Below are 22,758 nucleotides of genomic sequence, written 5' to 3'. Positions count from 1 at the left end.
TATAAAAAACATAACCATTGTTGTATACCCATCTACTGACATCAGTGTTTTTTCTGTGTTTAACAATAAACATTTGCAAGACATTTAGAAGAACAGTCTTTTAAGTGTCCAGCCATGATATGCAAAGCTCTCTAAAGATTTTGATGGAAATTCAAATTCTGAAAAACTTTTGAAATACACAATCCAGGAGCACCAGCTGTTGCACAGCTTGAATGTTCAGTAAGAAGAGGCAAAAGATGAGCAGTGAGATTAATTTTCTCATACTTCACCTTAAATTGAGGATTTAGTGAGGATGTTTTTCTGAGAAAGTTTAATGGAAGATGCACTTCCAGTTTAGAACTTTAATATTCTCTGGGTAGGTCTCGGCACCATACTGTATTTTTAAAGGTTTCCCTTGCTCCTCCCCCCAAAATACCTTTGCTCTCTGGAAGTATAAAAGGATCTTGCATGAGTCTTTTAACAAAAATTTGTAGAAGCTCTTATGTATGACATTGGGAATTGTCTGCTGTAACCTGAGTATATTTAGAAATAGGCAGATGGCTATTCTCACCTGGGTTAAGCTGACTTACTCCCACTGAGACCAATAATGCTGTGTTTGAGTTCAAAGGACTGTAAAGAAAACACCTCCATTTTCTGGTGAATTCACTAAAAGTATACAAAAGTTTGATATTTCCATTCAGTAAGGTATTGTAATAAAAAGTGTGGCAACCTTGAAGTTTTCTTTTGCTTTTTTTAATGTTTGCAAGCTTAAGTTTCTTGAGAAAGATTATTTGATTCTTCCAGAGGCGATTAATATTCTCAGATGAGTCTTGATTTTTATCAGCTCTGATGATGGGTGGAACAACAATTTTTCAGAGCCTGAAGACCTGTAAAGTCAGAGAAGCAGCTGATCCCTGCACTAGTTACTGAGGATGTGTCAACACTTCTCATTAGAGTAATCACTGCATGAGAGTGCATGTAAATGTTATTTTTCTCACTTAATCCATAGAAAAAAATAGAATCATCTTAAAATCTGTCTGAAAGACCTCATGTTTTTCTCTTAAATTTGGAGTGGATGACGCAGCAAATGAATTGTTCATCAGCTTCACAGATGGAGCTCAGATGACGCCTGGTCACTCCCTCCCCCATGTAATTCATCAGATTCACTCTCTTGTTCCTTCAGCTCTGACTATAACTGTTCCCCAGCACAGAAAAACTTTGTGCTTTGGTAAACTGGGCTTAAAGGCCCAGCTATAGATCTAGGTCTCTTAGCTCATCCAAGTCCACTTGATTCCAGTTTACCTGAAGTGACTCCTGATTCAAAAATGTTATCATGCATCTAGTTTTGCATCCACTGAAAGTAAGAGGGTGACTTGTCATTAACTTCAGGAAAAGCTGAAACTGTTCTTAAAGAGACTAAGGAGTGACAGTCCACTGGAAAGTGGACAGTTCATAGCCTGGAGACCTAGCAGATACTTCTGTCTGGAGCAGGGTGACTAATATGATCTCGTCAGGTGAGAGTGCTTGGAAGGGACTGCATGGGAATGTGTTCTGCCCACAACTTTGCCTTTAAGGAGGTGTAAGGGTGTCTGTGGTGGCCAGAGAACATGACAAGCCAGTTCTAGAAAACAGCTTTCGGTCATAGCTACATTTCCCTTTGTTTATCAGGAGCAAGTTCAGGCTTCTTGATGTGAATTATGATGTGCTTTCTAGAGTCTTCTGATAGTTGTGTGGGTTTTTTTATCTTTAAAATTCCTACTACTTCTGCGCCAGTGTTCAATTCATCCTTAGTCCTTAAATGATGGATTAGTAGAGGTAATTGAAAAGCTCACGTGTTTGTGTTTCTAACACCAACAAAATTCTGAAGGCGAGAAAAGATGTGTGTGGGAAATCAAGGTTGCATCAGGTGGCATCGTTGGACTGTATATGTTTTCTGTTCCTCTTTTTCTTAATTTTGAACATACCACTTTCTCTTCAGCTCCAAGCCCCTTCTATTGCTCTTTTCATGGCCCGAATAATGGAGCAGGGATCATAATTTTGAAACAGTGCCTATACAGTGAAAAACAGTAGATACTCTGAGCTTTGGCATATTGTGATACTACATTTATATCCTGTGCTCTGACTTTGGTTAACCGCTAGGAAAGGACAAGTATATGTGGGAGAATTCCCAGTATAACTGCTAGTTGGGTAGGAAATGAGCGAGAGCTGTTGCAGTGACTGTGTATTGACAGCCTGAGTGTGTCTCACATCATTTATGATTGTAGTGAGTAAAGACGTTTGTGGGCAGCTGTTCATATAGTGCTGTGAGAAAGAAGGCCAGAACACTTGGGTCTGCATGACTGCAGACATCTACAGGACACCTGCACTGGTGGTCAAGCACAAGTTAAAATCTCTGAAGTTGAGGGAACTAGTATAAAAACATAGTGTGCAAGGAAGAACTTGACATTTCAAATACTCTTTAATTTCAGGGTATTTGTAAGTATGAAACAATCCCTTAGTGGTTAATGAAAGTTGTTACTGATATTTTTTGACAAACTGACATTTATTATGAGCATTTAATGGGTTTCTGCTCTGCTGCATAAAGACTAAACACGGTGTGACTGTGCAGGACTGCAGTTCAATTCATTAGAAGCTGTGCATGCACATCTGAGAGGAAAATCTCTCCCTCAAAGATTAAATGAGGACATGGGCAAATGTCTTAGAATTTAAGTTTAGGACTAAGAAGAAAAATGAAAAGTTTAGTAATGTCTTAATTATAACAGTATCTTAAATATTTTTTTTTCTTTGAGATATTTTATTTTCAATTATCTACGTAGATGGAAGAACGTAACTTTAATATTGTTCTTTGCCTCCTCTTTCAGCAGCATTTTCTGATTATTATCTAACATAGCTGATGCATTAGGTAGCATATTGTAAAGATAGTTTGTCTTGACAACAAATATTTATTCCTAGTTGAGGCTCTGATACTGGAATGAAGTAAAATTACTGGCACAAGTGTATAGAAGGAAGTTTTGGGATTTGCGTTTTGTGAAAATGTAGAGGATGTAACAAGAGTAGTACTAGCATTTTAGAGGCTGTATTCATACCTGCTCCAGAAACAGCTGGCACAGGGTAGTTCTGTGACAGTACATCTTTTGTCATGGTATGAAGTAAAAAGGCACTGTGATGGTTAGGAGGTATCTGTAAGTTCACTCTGAGTTGAGAGTGTTGCTAGAACCCAGCAGGCAGATTGGACATTGTTAAACAGCAGAATGTGAGGCTGTAATAACTTGTAGGTCCAAAGTCAGTAAATGACACATGGGCTCTTGCCACAGCCTCACACAGAGGAGAAGATGATAGAAGGGTTTCTCCTCTAATTCAGGTTCTTAACGGCAATGAATCCATTGTTAAGTAGGCAAGGACCAGAGCTTTTGTGCTTGAAGGATTCCTTTCTCACCATGACATGCGTGTGTGCAAACACGCACTCCCTTTCCCCCTTTGTGTGCAGCTGTATCTCCACATACTTCTCCATGGCTTCTCACCTGGTAATTTGGTCCGGCAGGAAAGAGTCTGAAGAACGGATAGCGATCTAATTCAACAGACAGGATGTCGTTTGCTGTGACATCTATCTTTGCAATGATTATGTCTTTGCGACTTTCATATTGCTCTCCTAGCTCATCCCAGATTGGCAAGAGTTTTCTGCAGTCATAGGACCAAGGGGCATCTGCAAATTTAAAAATAAAAGAATAGAGTTGGCAGAAGAGCATGTGTTGGTAGGATCACCGGGACCCATTTAGCCCTTCAAGTAAACAGGGTTTTGGGTTTCAGTTGTGGTCAGTCTCTACTTGAAACCATTCACCTTTCCTGAATTGCATGCGTTTTCATTTGGTCATAACTAGCTATTCAGTAGTGCGTTTCTGATAGTGCTGCTTTAGCTCTGTTTAGTATTTTATGACTATAACAAACACAGCGCTTGTCATTTGACTTTGCTGGAGAGGTGTGTCAGGTGCCCCGTGCAACCCAAGTCAGTCTTGCGTCATTCTCATGGTGAAATACTTGCCAGACGCACAAAATGCTTTCTGCATTCTAAAATTAACTGTGTTCATGAACTATGCTATATTTACACTAAAAGGAGTTTGAGGTGTGGGAGGTGTTTTGACTTGGAGCGCTGCCCTCATGCAGGCTCGCAAAAAGACAAACTGCTGAGAGCCCAGTGTCCACTTAAATAGGATACAACGTGGTCGCAGTCCTTCAGTCATGAGAACAGTGCTCATACTCAGGTTATGTGGAATTAAAATTTCTGGGGCGCTTTGCTGAATACACTACATCCCGTTTACCAGAGGACTTGGTTCAGTTCTTGCTTAGATCAGTTTGTTGAAGTTACTGAAATGTAAAAATGACTCATGTCAATGAAATGGCAGCAGCCAACAATGAGGATTGCGGGAACGTGCTACCTTTAAGAATTTCTGGAATTCAGGGCAGTAAAGCTAGTTGTCTGTATTTATGTTAATGCTGCACGTTTGGTCTATTGAAGTAATGAAGGCAGAAACTAATCCCTGCTGGCTGGTACAGGGGTAAGGCAGTGATTTCTTGCTGGGGAGAGTCAAGCAGGAAAGCTACTTCCCTTGCAGAAAAAAGGAGTTAAGATTTGTTAAACCGCAACTTCTCTCTGGGATTTAATCCTAGAGCATTATAACCAGACAATTTCACTTAACTCACCCTCGGTGCTTGGAAGCCAGCCCGACTCATACTGTGCAGCTTGGTGTAATGTTCCATTGTACAACATGATGTTCTAGTGTCATTTTGTCTTTCAACACTGAGATCTGATATGGCCTCAACAAATAATTTGCCTAAGGGATCCAGTGTTATTCGGTGCAACCTTAAGTCAGCAAAGGTATCACAGTGTTGCCTTAGATATCACACAAATTTTTCTTCAATGCTTTCATTGGACAACAAAAATTCATTATTTGGCAAAGATTAGTTTGATATGTAACTATCGCGAGCTTTCATTTTTCACTTCCAATTCATCATGTTAAAACAACTTAAAATCTGAATACACTTACAAAACATAACAAACACAGTCATGGTCTTATTGAAGACAATCCTGTTGAAATTCTTTCCAACAAGAACTTTGACAGGCATCTTGTCCCAGTCCTCTGGAATTTCTTCACTAGAAAGATGCAGCTAAGGAGAAACAGAAACACTGCTGTGAAAGTGAGCATTGAGAAACTGTACTCCAGCTCAAGTTAATATGAGACCAATGGGATGTTTCTCTACCTAATGTGCACTATTTCTGTATGTTATTTTTTTATATTTGTACATCCTAGCCAGCCTTCATGTGCTACCACCTTCTGTCCCTAAAGTGACGAGCTGGGGTCTCGCACCCTGCGTAGCGGGTGGTTAGAATTACTTAGCCCTCCCTTCAATACAGACTCTGTAGTAGATGGTCTGAAAAGAACCCTTTGGAACACTTTGGAACCCTTTGCATTCAGTTGTCCTGAATTCCTGTTGCCCAATCTTCAGAAACTAGGCTACTGAAAAACTTACCTGTTGTGGTCTCTCAAAAATGACGTAAAACACAAGAAAGTGTGCATTGCAGTTTAAATCACTGCCTTCACCACCAGTCACAGTCCCTATGACTCTTACAATTTACAGTATATTAGCTGGCAATTTCTTTTAATTTATACCACAGCACAGTAGTAGAAAGGTACATATTCCCTGTGGCAGCTCTCCCCTGGTGGGAGTGTGTCACTCAAGCAGATCTTGGTGGAGGAGACATCCCCACCTTTTCTGTCCTTCTGACCCTCTCCAACATTGAAATCGGGATCTACTCCTCAAATCTTCTAAATTCTGCCTGCTATCAGACTATTTCATCTTTTCTCCTCATAATGGAAACAAAAGTAAATCATTTTCATTTCACATGATTATGGAGGACGATACCTCATTATGACAACAAATACTGTATTTAGCATTGGGAATGATCCTCCTTGTGAAAATTCATTCTGCTAAATGCGCTTACAACAAACACCAAATCTTACTCCACTGTCAAATTTCTATTTACTGGACTTCTCTGTAACCTCAAAATCCATTGCAATAATTGTTTGTATCTCTTCCCAACTAAGGGGTGAAATATCTCCATTATAATACAGGAAAGATTGAGACCTAGGGAGTTTTTAAACCACTAACATACATCAGCTGAAATCAGCTATAATATTGAGCCATAAATGATTTATCCCGTTTTTACATAGGAGGACTGGAGAATTTTGTAGTCTTCCTCAGCTGTTAAATACAGAGGAATGTTCTGTCAACAACTGTAGATGAATACATCAGAGTGAGAGTTAATTAATAAACTGATGATTGGAGCAGCACACTGTTCTAATTAAAAAAAGGGATGTTTTGTGCATTTGTTAGTGTTCTAGCTGGTGTAGTAGAGGTGCATCTCATTAGTAATGGACATACCTTTGCTTTTCCATTTAGGTAGCTCTGGCAAAATTCTTTTAGGTTCTTCACAGTTACCTCATCTGCAGGCATTTTGTACTTTGCATCACTTGTCAGATTTAGGATTCTCACAGCGGGAACGTCAACTTCCCTGATGCGAAAATACTCAAAAACTCGTCCATTCCTTGTTTCATTTGTATCCACCAAGACAAACATTATCTGATAATAAAGAAAGATACATGCATCTGGTCTCCCACTTTGGTTTAGCCATTTCAGAGAAATGGACCATGGAGCTTTGCAGAGGGTTAGGATCTAAACATAAATGTAAGGAACTGTGTAGAGCCATTTTTTGGTCTCAGTCTAACAACCAGCAGCTCTGCGGACTTTGCCATACCTTGATCCTAGTTAATAACAAATGCTAAAGCAGCCAAAAGAAATGAAGCTTTTCCCTCTGTCCTTTCACAGTGGTTTGCTTTTACCTATTTTAGTAGCACTTCTAAATTATCCCTCAAAACTCTTATTGCTCTTCCTAATAAATCTTAAGAGGGCAAAAGAGCTTTCACAGTGGTTTGCTTTTACCTATTTTAGTAACACTTCTAAATTACCCCTCAAAACTCTTATTACTCTTCCTAATAAATAAGAGGGCAAAAGAGCTGAAACATCTGTAATCTGTATGTCTTTACTGATACTAATGTGTGATACTCTATTACAAGATGACTAACTGTTTTTCAGTGTCTCACTGTCTTTACTGATACTAATGTGTGATACTCTTGCAAGATGACTAACTGTTCTTCAGTGTCTCATGTACTTGAAGCAGAAGTGACTGACGATGGAAAGCTGAAATACTTCTGTGTTTGACTGCCTATACCTGTTATACATATGCTGCAAACAAGGCTATGCAGATGCCTTGCAATATTTCTTAGGTTTTGTAGCTGGTTCCAGCTCTTGGTTCAGGCAATACCCTGTGATCTTCATGTGATCCTGGTGGTGGCAGAAGTTGCCAGAACCTTGCTAAAACTGTCTTTTGTTGGAAGTTGCTCCTAGAAAGTAATGTTTTAAAATCAGAAACGGGTTTATTTGGAGGGGGTGGAATTACTGTTGATTTGTTTGATCTTTGCTTTTTAAAGAATAATTTTCAAGTGAAATTTACTTTTCAGCTTGCATCCTTAACAAATTCAAAGAAAAGTTACTGAAACTGTTTCTAAATGGTTTGGTAGACTTAGAAGATGGACTGACAGCAGTCTACTTTTACCATTAACGTTGATGAATGTTTTTCCATTGACCTTTTGGCATTCATATTTGCAAAGCAGGATTCAGCATTACAAACCTTTCCTCTGAATTCCGCAGCAGCAGACTTGTAGTTATCATAAATCCCATTGAATGTCTCCGAGTTCTTTGGGGTGAACAGCAGGATGTGATTTTCAACAGGGACATCAAAAATCTTCACAGATGTCTGGGAAACAAAAGACTCAACATCTGTTCCACTCTTTGTAAGCAGAACAGTGAATCAGAGGCTCAGAGTATCAGTATCATTCAGTTCTGCTATTGCAAATTGTACTTTTAAGACTCAGTTCCCAATCATTTCCATAACCATTGGATGTTTTTATTGTTGTAAAGAAGACAGTGAGAAAAATCAGCAGCTGCTGAGTGTTTTCTCTGTTCCAGAAAATACCTCATAGTTACTCATGGATTTTTACAGTCGGAAGGGGCTTTTGTGATCTTCTGGTCTGACCTCCTTTATAACACACACTGAAGAATTTCTGCTAAAAATGTGCTTAAAGTAAAAGGCAGAGTTACCCAAGGAGGCCCAGCTGCAGGAGCTAGACCTGGTTGGGGTACTTCCTTCATTTCTGGGTGGCATCAGCAGCTTACATCTCTTTCCCTGCACAGAGATGCCCTTTTTCTCATGTCCTACGCCTTGATTAGAGGCAATTGGGTGTCCCCCAGGAAAGCATGTATTTCCATGTCTTTCCCTTCCTCTCTGTACTACCAATAGTTGCTGGTTTCTTTCTTCCTTGTCTGGCTGAGAGGACCTGGTTGCTGCATGGGAGTGGAAGAGCTGGACCCAGGACAGGGACTGGCCTTCCGGCCTCCCACCCCTCCTAGTTTGCTGCAGAATCAGCCTAGGCCTTTCTTTTGACTCCAGAGGAGGGAGGTGTTTGCACGTTCAGGCAAGTTCACTTTCGGCCCACTGTTCCCCATCTCCTCTTAGAAACAGCATCTTGCCAGAGGGAAGCATCCTTTGGCCTGGATTAGACCAAGAGCTACCTGTTGGGTTCTGCTGGTGTTTCTAGATGTATTTAGGGCTGGCCTAGTCATACAAGCAAAGTTCTCAAACAGTAAGGAGGAGAATACCTCCCTGGGTCTCTTTCTGCATGGATTCCTGTCTTTCCTGTCTCTCTCTAGTGGCTTTTGTTAATACAGTGAGATACACATACCTCAAGATTATATTCGGTGACCAAATCCAAGGTAAAAGTTTTGATCAGCCTTGTTAGATCAAGTTTGGTTGATCTGCCATCTTCAAGCACTTCATTATGCACAGGTTTTCCCTTGGACAAATATAGTGAAGTTTGTGAGGTCGTTTGCCTTATCAAGTATAGGAGCAAAGAGACTGTCTTTACTTTAAAATGTTGTTCTCAGCTTTGCTATGTTGTGATCCTCAGTAACTGAAATTCTGTAACTTGCGTAATAAATGTTAAAGCTAGATTACAGAACAAGATTATAGCTAAAATTCAAGGTGCAGCTGACAGTTTTAATTTGCTCAGGAACCTTAACATACAGAAAGATCTTTTCTATATCTTTACACAGTATCTGTGACATACGCTCACTCAGGATGTCCTTGCTCTGACTACTTCATAGCCTTAATATTGGTACTACTTTTGTGTAGTTTTGTTCTTCTAGTTGGCCAGTTCTTCTATTGTGGATTGGAAGAAAGGAAGGTTCCTGGCCAAAAGCAACACATAGGAAGAGATGTGAACATCTGTGAAACTCACTGAACATGGTAGCACTTGTTCATCAGAACACAGGTTGGAAAATAAAGCCATTTTACCCAGATCCTTAACTACAAATTAGGAGCCTGAATGTAGGCTGCCAGATTGAAAATACCCATTGTCCAAAGGTTGTTGTTTCCCTTCTGCTTGACTCTCTTGTCTGTAAATGCAATATTTTTTGTGTTAAGCTGTTTGAATTTCAACTAGGAAATTACTTAACCCGAAAAAACTCCCTAACTGCTGTTTTGTAGCCCAAAGCTGCAACAGCAAATCACTGCACCTTGCCTGCAAGGATTACATTCCTACCTTCTCAAATACAACAAGAGTGTTCTTTTGGATGCCGTAGTTAGCACAGACGTCCTCACTGGCTGTCATCCCGAAAGGCATCTCTGGCACATCTCTTGCTGTCTCACGGAAAATTTCCACACTGTCATTGTGAAGTTCCTAGTCCCAGAAAGAGTATTTATCAAGACTGTGTCCTGCACCCTGCTAGGATCTCTAGGAGGGAGAGCTACAGGTGAGGCAGGCCCCCAAAGGCTTGTGAGGTAGAGAAGAGAGTGTAGTTGTAAAGTGGATATAGCTTGCCATGATGGCCTGCAAGGGGAGATCTTCACAATACAGGAGATCTTAGGACTGCTGTGACACCACTAGTGCATTTACCTTTCCAGGTAGTGTTGGCTGGACTGGGTCAATATGGGTGGTGTATGGCCTCCTATGTCCTTTCTGTGCTAATCTTATCTGCCCTTTACTCCCCTGGCATTTCCACACTCTGCAAAGAGTTCTGCAGATGGGGAAGGATCATGCCAACAGCTGCTCCCCTGCTGCAGCTTGTCTGCAATTGGCAGGATGTGATGGATTAGAGAGGAGGGCTCTCTGCTTGCAAGAGGACCTGACGGATGTGTTTGGTGCTTTGACTGAGTGCTCTTCAAGGCAGGGACCTTGACTCCTACATCTGTCAAATAGTCGCAGTGCTGTCCACCCTCAAACTAATAGTAAATAAGCATGATGAAAGGCAACAGCACTTCCAGATTTTATTTAATCAGACAATTATTTCATGCTAGATGAATAGTAATTTATATGCTGAGACCTCCCAACACATCCTGGCACTCACATTTGTGAGCAATCTGTGACTAATAGAAGACCAAATACAGCTCTTTATTTACTTGGACACTATTTTGTTGGCTTCTACCCATTAAATTTCTGACATGCCCTAGCTCATGCTCATCTACTGTCGTTTCAGCCCCCAAGTGAAACCATGGAGTCCAGTCAAACACATCTGCAGGCTATGTCTGCTGTCAGCATGGTTCAGGGAACTCTCCAGTATCACAGCGATAGCAAGGGCTTCTCAATCTGTCCCAGCACTGGAAAACTGCCTTCCTTCATAAACAGCTGCAAGCAGATTGTTGCAAAGCAAAATTCTGGGCACTCTGAGCATTTTCACAGTTTGTCCTATTATGCTCTGTGCGCTGACCAGCTCTGTTACTACAGGGTATTTTGGTAATGAATCCTGTTTCCCACATCCATAAAACTTGGACTGTCCACTGTAGCCAGCACATTTGGGACCCTGTCAGTTCAGATATGAGTCCAGACACTGTGCTTTTAACTAGGCAGAGAGACAGCAAAATAAAAGTCTCTTTAGTTACAGAAAATCCTTGATTGAATGTTTCAGGTATTAAAGATTTCAAGGACACATTGAAAAATGAGGAGAAAACTATTCTTATTTTACTGACTTCTGACTGCATACCTTGACAGCAGAAATTTAATTTGCACTATTTGACTGTTATTTGGCATCATTGAGCTCCAAATCCTAGGAACTTTAATCAGCTCTGGAAACTAGTAGGAATTTGCTTGAGGAAGGACTACATGAGTTGGATCACATACAGCGTGATATTTTATGATTTCCTATCCATGTAGATTTCTTTGCTGACAGGAACTAAAACCCACAGTTAGCATGATATTCATGGAGCTGTGCTCTGCCCATCTGAGTTTCACTGAAGTTGTTTAAATCATCAAATGGAAAGATGAAGGAAAGGCCCTCCCGTGTATTAGACAATATTTATTGCTTTTTAATGGACTTAAGCAGGAAGGGAACATTCCTTCACCAGAACAGCCTGCAACTACTCACGTCTATGATTTTTACACTGTACTTGAATAGAAATGCAGTGATCAAGCAACCCTAGATTTTTAGATGGGTTACAACTGGGCAGGGATTACAGCTTTTTGCATTTGGAGACTCCAGTAGCAGTATAACCCACACCTGCAACAGATTGTCTCCAAAGAAAGGATGGAGTTAAGGAAGAATGGAATTGTTAGGAAGGTAAATAGTTTTGCTCTCTTCCCACCAGCCACCGAATTTGGGATGGTTTGGCAGAAGCCCTTTCTCTGAGGGTGCAGGAACATCTGCTGTGGCATCATGCTCTCAGAAGCTGTTCTCAAAGTGGTAGGTCTCTGTGCCTGGGTACCTGTTCAGGAAAAGTGCTGTGGTGTGAGATATTCTTATCTCTGCCTGGGCTGCTTATCCAGAGTGTGAAAACGTAGATAGAAACAAACAAACAAACAACTGCTGAGAAAACTGAGGGCCTGGGTTTTTTGGCCGAGTTCTAGGTTTTTTGGATGTGCGGGATTTGGTGGTGATGGCAAGCAGTATATCCCAAAGTCAGAACAGAAACCAGCCTTTTGAGTTTTCCAGTGAATTACCTTAAAAAAGCCAATCACTGCCAAATCATCAGAATGTATAATGGCTTCAGCCTGATCAGTAGAGTTGATTAAAACAGTGCTAGGTCCTGTTCTTCTTTTCACCCATGTAACAAAGGCTGAGGCCTGTCTGACTCCTGTGGAAGGAAAAGAGAGTTAAAATGACCATCAAAATGAATGACAGAAATTTCTATGCAATCAAGATAGATGCAGTGGAGGTGCAGAAAATGCTGAATACAAATGGACTTGGGCTCCTCAGGACTGAGGTTAAAGCTGATTCAAATTGGGCTTGGGGCATCCAAATTCAGCCTCAGCTTCTAGTCACCATTTAAACTGTTGCTGACTCTAGAAGATTAATGATGGATCGGTATTGTGTTTTCTGGGACCCCTGCAAATGGTTGTATGTCCACTTAACTGCTTAATCACAGATGGAGAACAGAGATGAGGAAACTCAGACAAGTAGAAAACCTGTTCTGCAAGGTTTCATGTGTCCCAAAATCACAGTAAGCTATAAAGAGCTATCGACCTGAGGTTTAATCCAAAATGACTTCAAACCAATTGTAGATTTTATTGAACTGTCTGTTCAATTAAATTAGGTGTCAAAATTGTTCCTCCGGTGCTGTAGAAGGAATCTGATAGGCACAGAGACACGTTAAAATTCCTCTGTGGAATTCAGAGCTTCACTTTTCAGTTTAGACATAAGACACAAAGCTGAAGTGTCAAAGTTATCTTTTAATTCTGGATTGTTCCATCTTTTGGGTTCCAAATTATTGCTGCTAGTTTTACTGAGATTACAGTCAGTCTGTTTATTTGGTAAATTCTCTGCAAGCTTCCAACAGTTTTAGGAATCTTGAGTGTCTTTACATTTTCTAGCTATCATGTTTTCAGAGGAATTGGAGCCATAAATTGAGGCTCAGGAGATTAAAATCTCAGGCATAAAGTAGCCCTTTCATCTTTGTGAGTATGACGTCCTTGTTGGACCATAGCAAGAGTCCAGCAAAGGGTTAATGAAAATCGTATAGGGAAAAGAAAAAGTCTGTATGCTGTGAAGTGCTGGAGTCAAGATGTACAGTACAAGTGGATTATCAAAGATGCAAGTCCTAGTGCTGTGCATTTTAGCAATATGACAAGATCAAAATTGAGTCAGACCATTTTACTGCCATCAAGTCATTTTGCAGCAGGCTGCGCTGCAAAGAGTTTAAAATACTATATTTTCAAGGTGAAGCAGGCCGGCATCTGCTCTGGGGTCTACAGGCTGCAGAGCAAAGCACAGAGCAGTATCTAGTGGCCACACACTGCTTGACTTCTGCTGTCTAAATGCAGGATTGAGCTCTTGCAGATTATACCAGCATTATAATCCCTCAGAGTATTTTTCATGTGATTAATCTTTCTATTAGGTTGCTTTGAACAGCCTGTGTAGCTTGTTTCTACTGACCAAATTCTGGCCTTGGAATTGTAAATGATGATATTACAAAGCCTAGGATTTGGTTTTCATGCTATGTCCATTGCCAGGACAACCATTCAAAAGTTCCCTCATCAGTATAGTATTTGAGTTAATTTCTTGATTTAAGTGAGGTCTGCAGTTTCTTTTCTGGTATGAAGCATGCCAAGTTCTGTATGAGAAGTCATTGGATGGTCCCTGCACGTTTTCAGTTGCCAGTTCCCAATGGTTTAAGCCAGACGTGATACATGAGATTTTACCAGTAGTTGTACATAAGCATTTACCAGTCAACAAAATGTAATCTAAGTCATTATTATTGGTGGTACATGTGCTCTGAACAGTTGATGCTGTCTTATAAAATCACAGAGCAGAAGCCAGTTTCCTAACTTATTGTGTCTTGCTGGTAAGTGTGTCTTAAATAGCAACTGTCTGCTGAAGGGTGACTGTGTGTGTTGTGTTACGGTTGTGTTATTCTCCAGTTCTCCCAAGCATACCTGTCAAATAGGTTTACCAGTTTAAAAGAGGCTTTCGCTGTCATGTACCAGCACCTCTAATAAAAGTTCAGTATGGCAGATCACGCTTTCGGTGGCATTTGTGCAGAAACTACTGTTTGCACAAGTCTAGATGATGGGAACTTTGTAAGAAATTCAATAGCGAGGAAGAGCAAGTTACTAAAAATACTGAAGAGCAGCTTCCAGCAGCAGCAGCCACAGGGGGCCCAGCAGTTAAAGTCAGAGCACTCGGCTCTGTACAGGCTCAGGAGGAAACTTTAGGTTCCTGGTTTTGTTGGTTGTATTAAACTCGTGACTCGGTTCTATCTGCTTAGAGTACACTAACAGACACTTGGCCAAGTCATGCAAATTTTGTCAACTCTGTAGAAGTTCATCATTTTAGGGAAAAAAATATTTAAATCTCTCTTTTTAATACGTTCAGTGAAGGAAAACTCTAATTAGGCCTGGATTTTCTAGCATTGCTCAAGTCAATCCTATTTCAATATTGTTGTCTTTGCTTAATAACTTTTTATCAGAGATTTCAAATTATTCCATGGGTTTTTTTGAGCCACATATGAGCTCCCTCTGATGGCTAAATTGCAAAACTCTTTTCTTTGGGTTAGGAAGTGTGCCTGTATACTTCGTGTGAACTTAGTGATTCACAAATACGCTCCAGCCTACTTCTGTAGGTGTGCTACCCGGGGGGATTGCAGCAAGCTAGAAGTGCAAACAGAGCAGGTTCGGGACCAAATTCTTGTTTGGCATAACTAATTTATTTATGTTTATTGTCGTTAATGGGAGTAAGTCATCTTGTTGGGGTGAATCTCTGTAGTGGGTGGATGAATTTGGTTCACAGCAATGAATTTGGCTGTGTGAACTAAACATACAGTTCAGTTTATACACTTAGAAGATGAATTCAAATCCAAGTTCTTGTATTGGTGCAGAGGCGATTGTATGTTTAAAACTATGGGCAAAACCAGTTTGCTACCTTGCATATTCTTTATCTGAGCATTTCTTCTCAGCAGATAATAAATCAGTACATCCCATCATTACATTTCATTATCTTGTCAATGCATAAGACAGTTTACCTTTGCAGTCTATGGGATCTTCCCTGCTGCCATCCACAAAAAATTTCACAGTAGGAAACTCTCGAATATTAAATTCTTTTCTCAAATCACGTTGGTCTGTGACATCAATTTTTCCAAATTGGATCCTTGGAGCTTCTTTCTTAAGCTGTCGTGCAGCCTTGGCAAATTCTTCAGACAAATTCTGAGATGACTGAGATAAAGTACCATCTGGAAAGGGTCAACCAAAGGAGAACGGGTTACATAGGCTGCAGTGTGAAGCTTACTAGTGGAGGTTGTTGTGTCAGGTAGTAGATGGAGGGGTTGAATAAGATGTTTTATGACTCAGAAGTAAATGAGAAATTTATCTTTACTTTTTACTTCTTTGTGTTGATGCTGATTGTTCACCACTCCACGTGTCCTTGGACCAGTCACAGTGAAAAACTAGTAGGATTGCAATAGTCTTCTGTTGGGAAGAAATGACGTGGAATTAAAAGTAGTTTGACTGATTGTTCTGTGTAGGAGTAAAAGGGAGGTCAAGGGTAGTTAGATTTTACTTACATTAAGACTCTTTGATAAGATACCATTTTTGTAACCACTTCACTGAGGCAAACCTTTATAATCCAGAAACTAGTTTTCCAGATAAGATATGGAGGAGGGAAGGAGAGAAACAGAGTATGGTCTTTTAGGCACTGGGGGTGTATTACTGTGTGCCCTGCTGTGGGCCAGCCCTTCTCTAGCTCAAATGGCAGTTCTAAGTTGTGAGGAAAAAGGTGATTCCTAACCTGGCCCTGGAGTTATATTAACATGAAAAATGGATAAGAGAAAGAAACTAGTCACACATGGCTGCTCTGTATTCATAGGCAAATGAGAGGTAAAGGCATGGAGCTTTACGGTTTTCTAACTTGGGTTGAAAAGAAAATGAATTTTAGTTTCTTTTGATAAAATTGAGAGATCCTATCTTGTTTAGATTAGTATTATTACAAAGAGCAAAACGTTTTTATTTAGATTCTGCGCAGAAAATTTTTAGTTTCATCAATATACTTTTCAAATAGGAACAGATGAAAAACATCGAGTTAATGTTGTTTTCATATATTTATGTGTGTTCTTGTGTGTATATTTGTGTATGTATATATATACACACATTCAGATCTATATTTACACAAGCACACAGACATATGCACCAAAGCATAAATCTAAAAAAAGTAGCTTTTGTGCTTTCACAAAATTACAAACGCAAATCTCTACAGCCTAGCTGATGAAGACATTGCCCACAATAATTACAACCAAATGTGAATGAACATTTCTGTAGGAGAGAGATGAAAGATAAAACCGCTAATCTAGCTCAGTGCTGAGTTACATTTCTTGTATTATTCATCATTATCCTTGCTCCATATCCCAACCATCAATCATTTTCTTCCACCTAACTGCTGCAGCGAGGAGTGTTAAGAGTAGCTTGTTATTTATATAATTATAAAATATTTTTTATATTATAAAATAATGTTATTTTCTCAAAATGTTAACCTGATAGGCCCACGGGTTAGGATATTAACCAAATTCTTCCACGTATAAACCTGTCTTCCACGTATAAACCTGTCACAGAAACCCTGGGACTGGAACAGCTGCTCCAGCCACTAACATGCCAAAGGGGGGGTTCTTGTTGGAACAAAACTTGGTGTCTGTTCAGGGTGCACTCTGATACCATGGTGATGAATAGAAGGTACTTCTCTCAATAAAGTAAATGAGCCTTAAGGCATCAGTCCCAAGTAAATTGTGTTCTAATTGCCTGTAAAATTACTGTTTCATTGGATAAATTTATTTTATTACAGAGAGATTTGATCCTAACTTCAGTTTCCTTTTTCCTAATTATAAAATTGGACTTATGAACATTTTCCCCAACAAATTTGTAATGTATTATCTCCCAGAACAACAAAAAAAATTGTAGTATCTCCACTTGTACCTTGATATGTTCTAGCTGTAACTGCAGAAAGCCATGATATCTATTAGAAGTTCTGACTTGTCAACTTAAGAAAGAGCATGTCTACCCTATAGAAATACTGCTGCTTCCAGGGGTAGTGTGTGTTGAGCCTTTAGAAATGTCTTGGCTTAAAATGAATACAAAGATACGTGAACTTCTAAATAAAACATGAGGTACCTGCTATGTAGTTTAAGAGTGCTGATACACAACAACTGCATGTGGCATGGTTAGCCCAGAACAGTTAGATCAAGTTATTGGGCTTTCCAAGAGGAAGGGTGTATTGCTCTGCACAGAGTGCTGTTGGAATAAGAAGCTGAAAGCCACATAGCCATTACGGATCCAGCACCTTCTAGCTAATTCTTCTAGCTGAGGGAGCTGGGATTATTTATCCTGGGAAAAAGGAAGCTGAGGGGAGACCTTACTGCTCTCTACAGTTACCCAAAAGGAATTTGTAGCGAGGTGAGGGTCAGTCTCTCTCCCGAGTAACGGGATAGGACAAGAAGAAATGGCCTCAAGTTGCACCAGAGGAGGCTCAGATTGGATATTAGGAGAAATTTCTTCAGTGAAAGGGTTTTCAAGCACTGGAACAGGCTGCCAAGGGAAGTGGTTGAGTTGCCATCCCTGGAGGTATTTAAAGGATGTGTAGATGTGGTGCTGAGGGACATGGTTTAGTACTAACTTGGCATGGCTGGGTTAATGGTTGGACCTGATGATCTTAAAGGTCTCTTCCAACCAAAACGGCTCTATGATTCTAATTCCAAGGCAATGTTTCCCACCATAAGGACTTTTTCCTAATAACCTAAGGTCGCACAGCTGTTTTACCACAACTGGGAATTTGGAAGATCAAATGTCTATTGCACAGTGAAACAGTACTCTCTTGGGAAGGGGCAGAAGAAATTGCTGAAATCCAGCAACAGAAGCTGAAGCCACTTAGAGGCTTTCTAAATATACAAGGAATAATAAGCCTTATGGACATTAGACATGTATGTAGATTGACTGGGGGATTTTAGGATACATTTTTCTCTGAAATATTTACATTCCAAACAGGTATTTTAAGAATGATCTCTTATCACTGAATAGGCAGAGTTGGATAATGAGAGTTGGTGGAGTTATTAGCTCCTGGCTGGAGCTGGGAAAAGTGCATGACTCCATCCTGTAAAAAGTAATCACTGCACTCAGAGACCAGGAGAAATCCCAGTACCATTAACCTGATAACTGCAAGACAGAAGTTCAGTGAGTGAACAGCCTTTTTCATCAGACAGATAAAAACTGTTTCCTTGACTACCCAGAAGGCACATGGAAACATCCATCGCACACCTTTCCACTGCTTTTCTGAGTGATTAGACTCCTCTTCAGATTTCCATCAATTCCTTTTCATTCCACTCCTCCTCTGTTTGCCTCCCAGGTGCTTTATTTTTCAAGTCTCTTGAGTGTTGCAGGAAATCATCACTCCTTTTCTTGAGTTTTGTTTTGTTTCCTCTGTTTTAGGTTTTTATTGACACCAATCGTTTCAGGTGTTGGGGTGAAGAAGCAGCTGCTGAGGCTGACACAGCATCACGGGCTCCAGACTCAAGGAGAGCTGAGTGCCAGCGGAGTATGAGGGCAGATGCAGATGAAAGGTAACAGAGTTGGTGTTGAGATCACCAGAGAAGACATGCGTGGGTGATGGGATGCCAGTGTAAAGCAGTGTGCTGTGCCACAGCTGCCAGAAGTGAGAGGCCCTTCAAAGGCTGTCAGCTCAGGAACAGCAATGTATTAACAATGGGAGGGTGTCTTCATTATCAGTAGTTTCAGTTGTGTTGTAAATAAACAGAAGGATAATTTAAGGGTTTGTTGATTTTTCTCCCTAGATAGTGGTTTTGACCTGTCTTTTGGACGTATCACTAAAATCCTTCCCACCCTGTGTCATTGCTGTTTTGTGAAGTATCCTTTTCAAAACAAATGTGAACCTCTGAAGGAGCATCTTAACAGATTGCCACCATTTGATTATGGGTTCAGAAGATTCTGAAAATAGATTATCCAGTATGTAAGAAGAACTCAAGCTCTTTGGCTCAGATATGTGAAGAACTAAAAAGAGCCACAGAACTCTGAGAATGAAAAGCACCTGTGTGGTGTCCTGTTGAATTTCTATTCTTTCTTTTCTTTTTTTATAACAATTGAGCTGGGACCAGTCACCTTTTTAAATCACTTGCAGGGGGCTGACTGTAGCACCTTCTCTGCAGCCACTTTGCTCAGACAGCATTGGCGTGGCGTGTTGTCTTTGTGAGGAGGAGGCCCCACACTGCAGAGCAGCATCACATTTTTCAGCACCTTCCCCGATGACTAAAGTTTCCCTTATTTTAGGAACTGCTGTAAGAATGCCTCCCTCTAAAGGTCATGTAGAGCAAATCTTATACACACCCTCGTTCCTCAAAAGAAGGGTGTTGAGTGTGGGAGGATTGCCACATTTTCCATTTCATGAGCTATAAGAAAGCCTACGTATTTGAGGATTTAAATCCATTTTTATATTTTACCTGTCTCATACATCAGCAACTCAAATTTTGTTAGTTTTGCTTTCCATGGACAAGCAAAGTAGGTTAATGTGAAATTGTATGTACACTAAAAGCAAAGCCTGACAAACTGAAAGCGAACACAGATTTTTAATCAGACCATCAAAAATGCTGATTTTTACAACTCAAACTGCTAGCAATCTTGTTCTTGGAAATGTCCCTCATTTTATGAGAAACCAGTCCTGCCTCTCTGAAGAACTTACAGTGTGACTGCGTAAGGATCAAGAGCAAGGTGGATGCCATCACAAGTCATCATCTCTGTCTTAGAGAGTCAGTATATTTTGCTCAAGGCCACACCAAATGGATCTGGCAAAGGTGAGAAGAGTAACAGAAATCTTGTACTTTGAGACTCTTTCTCTTGAGCACATCAATAACCTGACTAAGCTGCTACATTTTTTTCATAGTGCAGCTCACTGAACTAAAACACATTGAAACGTGGACAGAGAAAACTTTTACTGATACATAAATGTATTCAATGACCTTAAAGCATTCTTGAAGTAAGTATACATGAAAGCATGATGAGTTCCTCCTCCTTTAGCTAGTTGCTGGTGGCCTCCAGTTTCATTCTGCAGTCTGTATTGATGGTTTAGTGATTGCTGCAATCATTGTAAATATCTCTGTTGTCATGCTAAATACTGATTTCCTTCATGTTAATTGCATGCTCAGAAAGTCATTTCAGCAGTCCTGTTTCTTATCTTCTCTGTAGGCTGCTTTTACAGTTTCACTACACATTCATAGTTTTCTCTCTAGAACGCTCTTGAGATGAAGGATGGATTTGTGTTTAACATATTGGAGTGGAAGGATGTTAATCTTGCTGCAGTTGCAAACTTTCTTGTGTGACCTTGAATTCTCCTATTCTATTCTAAACTGAGATACAGCCCATCATCTCCTGTGCTGACCTCTGTACTTTTAAACCGAGCTAAGCTAATGTTTGCAGTTCACTTGAGATCTTCTGCTATGAAAACATTGAGGATTATTCTACAATTTGGATCCCTGAGGTTTGTTCTACAAACCTTATTTAAAACATTCAGTTAAATATGCATGTGTAAGAGACACCGACATAAAGGAGCCACGCTAGTCAGTAAGACTCTGCAGAAGGCAACTAGAATGTTGTCTAGTGAGTGTCTCTTGTACCTTCCAGACATGTGTTTCCACTGGCCTGCTCATTTTTATACACATATTTTGCTAACAATTTAAGTGACTCTTTTCAGAAGAATTACTTCTAAAGGACTGATGCAGATTTCTGATGAAGCATATAGGAATGGGGCACTCACGTTCAACTCTCTCTCACACTGTGCTAGGTTCCTGTGGGAAGTTTAGTTGTAAGAAGTACCTGTTCTGGGTGGTTTTGAACTGTTTGCATTCACCTTCTGTGGTGAGGAGACTGCTGTGTGCTGAAATCAGATCTTAGCACAGGAGTGAGTATGCTTTGGATGTTTGCTTTATGAGTGAACTTACCATTGATCTATGTAATTGATTTAAAAGCAGTTGTGCCTCCCCTGCTTCCTAGAAATCACCCTTTTTATGAACTGTATGTATACATGGGCAGCAATTTCTTGGTTTTTTCAATAACATCACTTCAGCTGTTGTGCTGAAAAGGAGATGTTTGTCTTGAAGAGTAATCCCCATCTTGCCTATTAAATGTCATTATCTCAGCACAGATTGTCAGTCACAGGCTGCAGGAATCCTATGGCTGACCCGATGTCTCACTGGATGTACAAATGTTCTGCCAGAAAAGGTAAACATCACTTTTTCATAAATGAGAGTGCACTTGGCACGTAAAGCAGCAGCAGCACAAGGTCTGCACTGCTTGTGTGCTTGTCCTTAGGTTATTCTTATCGTTATCTAGAAAGTGAAAAACTTTCACTGGAAAGGACAGGAGCAAGCATTCTCAGAGATTTGGGAAGTCAAACATTCACTGGGGTGTTGGCCTTTTCCTGGATTCTTCTGTAGATGGGAGAATGTGGTGTTGCAATGTGCTCTGCACACCTTTTGTGTTTCCTGAAATATGCCACTAGCCTAGTTAAAGGATTACAGAACTAGAGCTGTAAGGGATTTGGAGAGGTTGTTGGTCTGGCTTTAAAGCAAGTTAAACTGTACCTGAACCAATCTTGACAGCTATTTGGCTAATCTGGCTTTACATATTGCTGTGAATGGAGATACCAGAGCTACCCTGGGCACATTCCTGCAGTGCATCGTTAGTTATCCAGCTAAATGGTGATATTTATCCCTGACCGTAATGTGGCTGCTGTGTTTAAACCCATTATATTGCCAGTGAAAATAAAGAACAGTTTAATACCTGCTTCTTTGCAAGAAACAGTATACTTGGGTACATGTAAGATGTCTCAGTCACGAAATGCTCAATTGCTGATGTGGGCTGATGTGGGCTGATGCACTGTATTTTAGCCCTGGGCTGTAGTTTGTTGTGGGCTATTTCTGCCTCTCTAGCCTGGGAAAGTCTTAAGTGGGAACGGTCTTCACCATCCTGTTTGGGGGAACTGAGGATTATTCTTGCATGAAGACATATGGGATATTTCAATGTCCTTTGAAAACCATTCTGATGACAGAAAGTTGGAAAGGTTTATGAAAGGCTTTTGAAGAGAAGTTAAATAAGAGATGCATTTTACTGTGTTCAGGCAGTTGCTTTCCTTGGGAAATTAAAGCAAGCTAATACATGACTTCAGCTGGTTACAGTTTGTGGTGATGTGCAGCAGTGCTTGTAGTGCTTGTGCTTATAAGTTAACAAAGTTTATCCTCCAAAAAATGCTGCAGATTTTTGTCCGTGCTTGGAATTTTTTTTGTTTTGATGTTGTTTTTTATTTCCAAAGCAACAGTATTCTGCAATGAAAGTCAACACAAGGACTTATATTCCACTAACATAGAGTGTAAACAGTAGAATTCTTCCACCTAGGCAGCACTGCTGTAAGATCTACCTTCTGCTGGTGGCAAATGCTCTATATACCCTGTGCTCATAGGTATTTGAGTGATATTTTTATCAGTTTAACGTGGATGAGAGGTGCCATGGACTGCAGCAGGTGAGCCCTTTCACGTGAGAATGGAGGTCAGGTGCTTCCAGCACATACAGAGCACACATAACTTGGTGGGACAGGCAGCAGGGCTGGCATCCAGGGGAGAGGAGTCACATTGCTGTGTCC

General features: G+C 40.3%; 1 protein-coding gene across 1 annotated transcript in view; it reads right to left on the bottom strand.

The window, feature by feature from the left end:
- PDILT (protein disulfide isomerase-like, testis expressed) overlaps positions 1 to 22,758 on the bottom strand; it is a 28,012-nt gene that overhangs the window by 1,982 nt on the left and 3,272 nt on the right. Inside the window, exons 2-9 of the mRNA XM_014936661.1 lie at positions 15,101 to 15,307; positions 12,084 to 12,217; positions 9,693 to 9,830; positions 8,835 to 8,945; positions 7,724 to 7,849; positions 6,418 to 6,615; positions 5,022 to 5,142; positions 3,501 to 3,682 (exon numbers count right to left, since the gene is read on the bottom strand). Coding sequence (XP_014792147.1) covers positions 3,501 to 3,682; positions 5,022 to 5,142; positions 6,418 to 6,615; positions 7,724 to 7,849; positions 8,835 to 8,945; positions 9,693 to 9,830; positions 12,084 to 12,217; positions 15,101 to 15,307 — 1,217 coding nt within the window. The remainder of the gene's footprint in view (positions 1 to 3,500; positions 3,683 to 5,021; positions 5,143 to 6,417; positions 6,616 to 7,723; positions 7,850 to 8,834; positions 8,946 to 9,692; positions 9,831 to 12,083; positions 12,218 to 15,100; positions 15,308 to 22,758) is intronic.

Source organism: Calidris pugnax, unplaced genomic scaffold, assembly GCF_001431845.1.
Source record: "Calidris pugnax isolate Ruff unplaced genomic scaffold, ASM143184v1 scaffold17, whole genome shotgun sequence".
NCBI classification, from domain to species: domain Eukaryota; kingdom Metazoa; phylum Chordata; class Aves; order Charadriiformes; family Scolopacidae; genus Calidris; species Calidris pugnax.
This window is presented reverse-complemented; position numbering and strand designations above follow the sequence as displayed.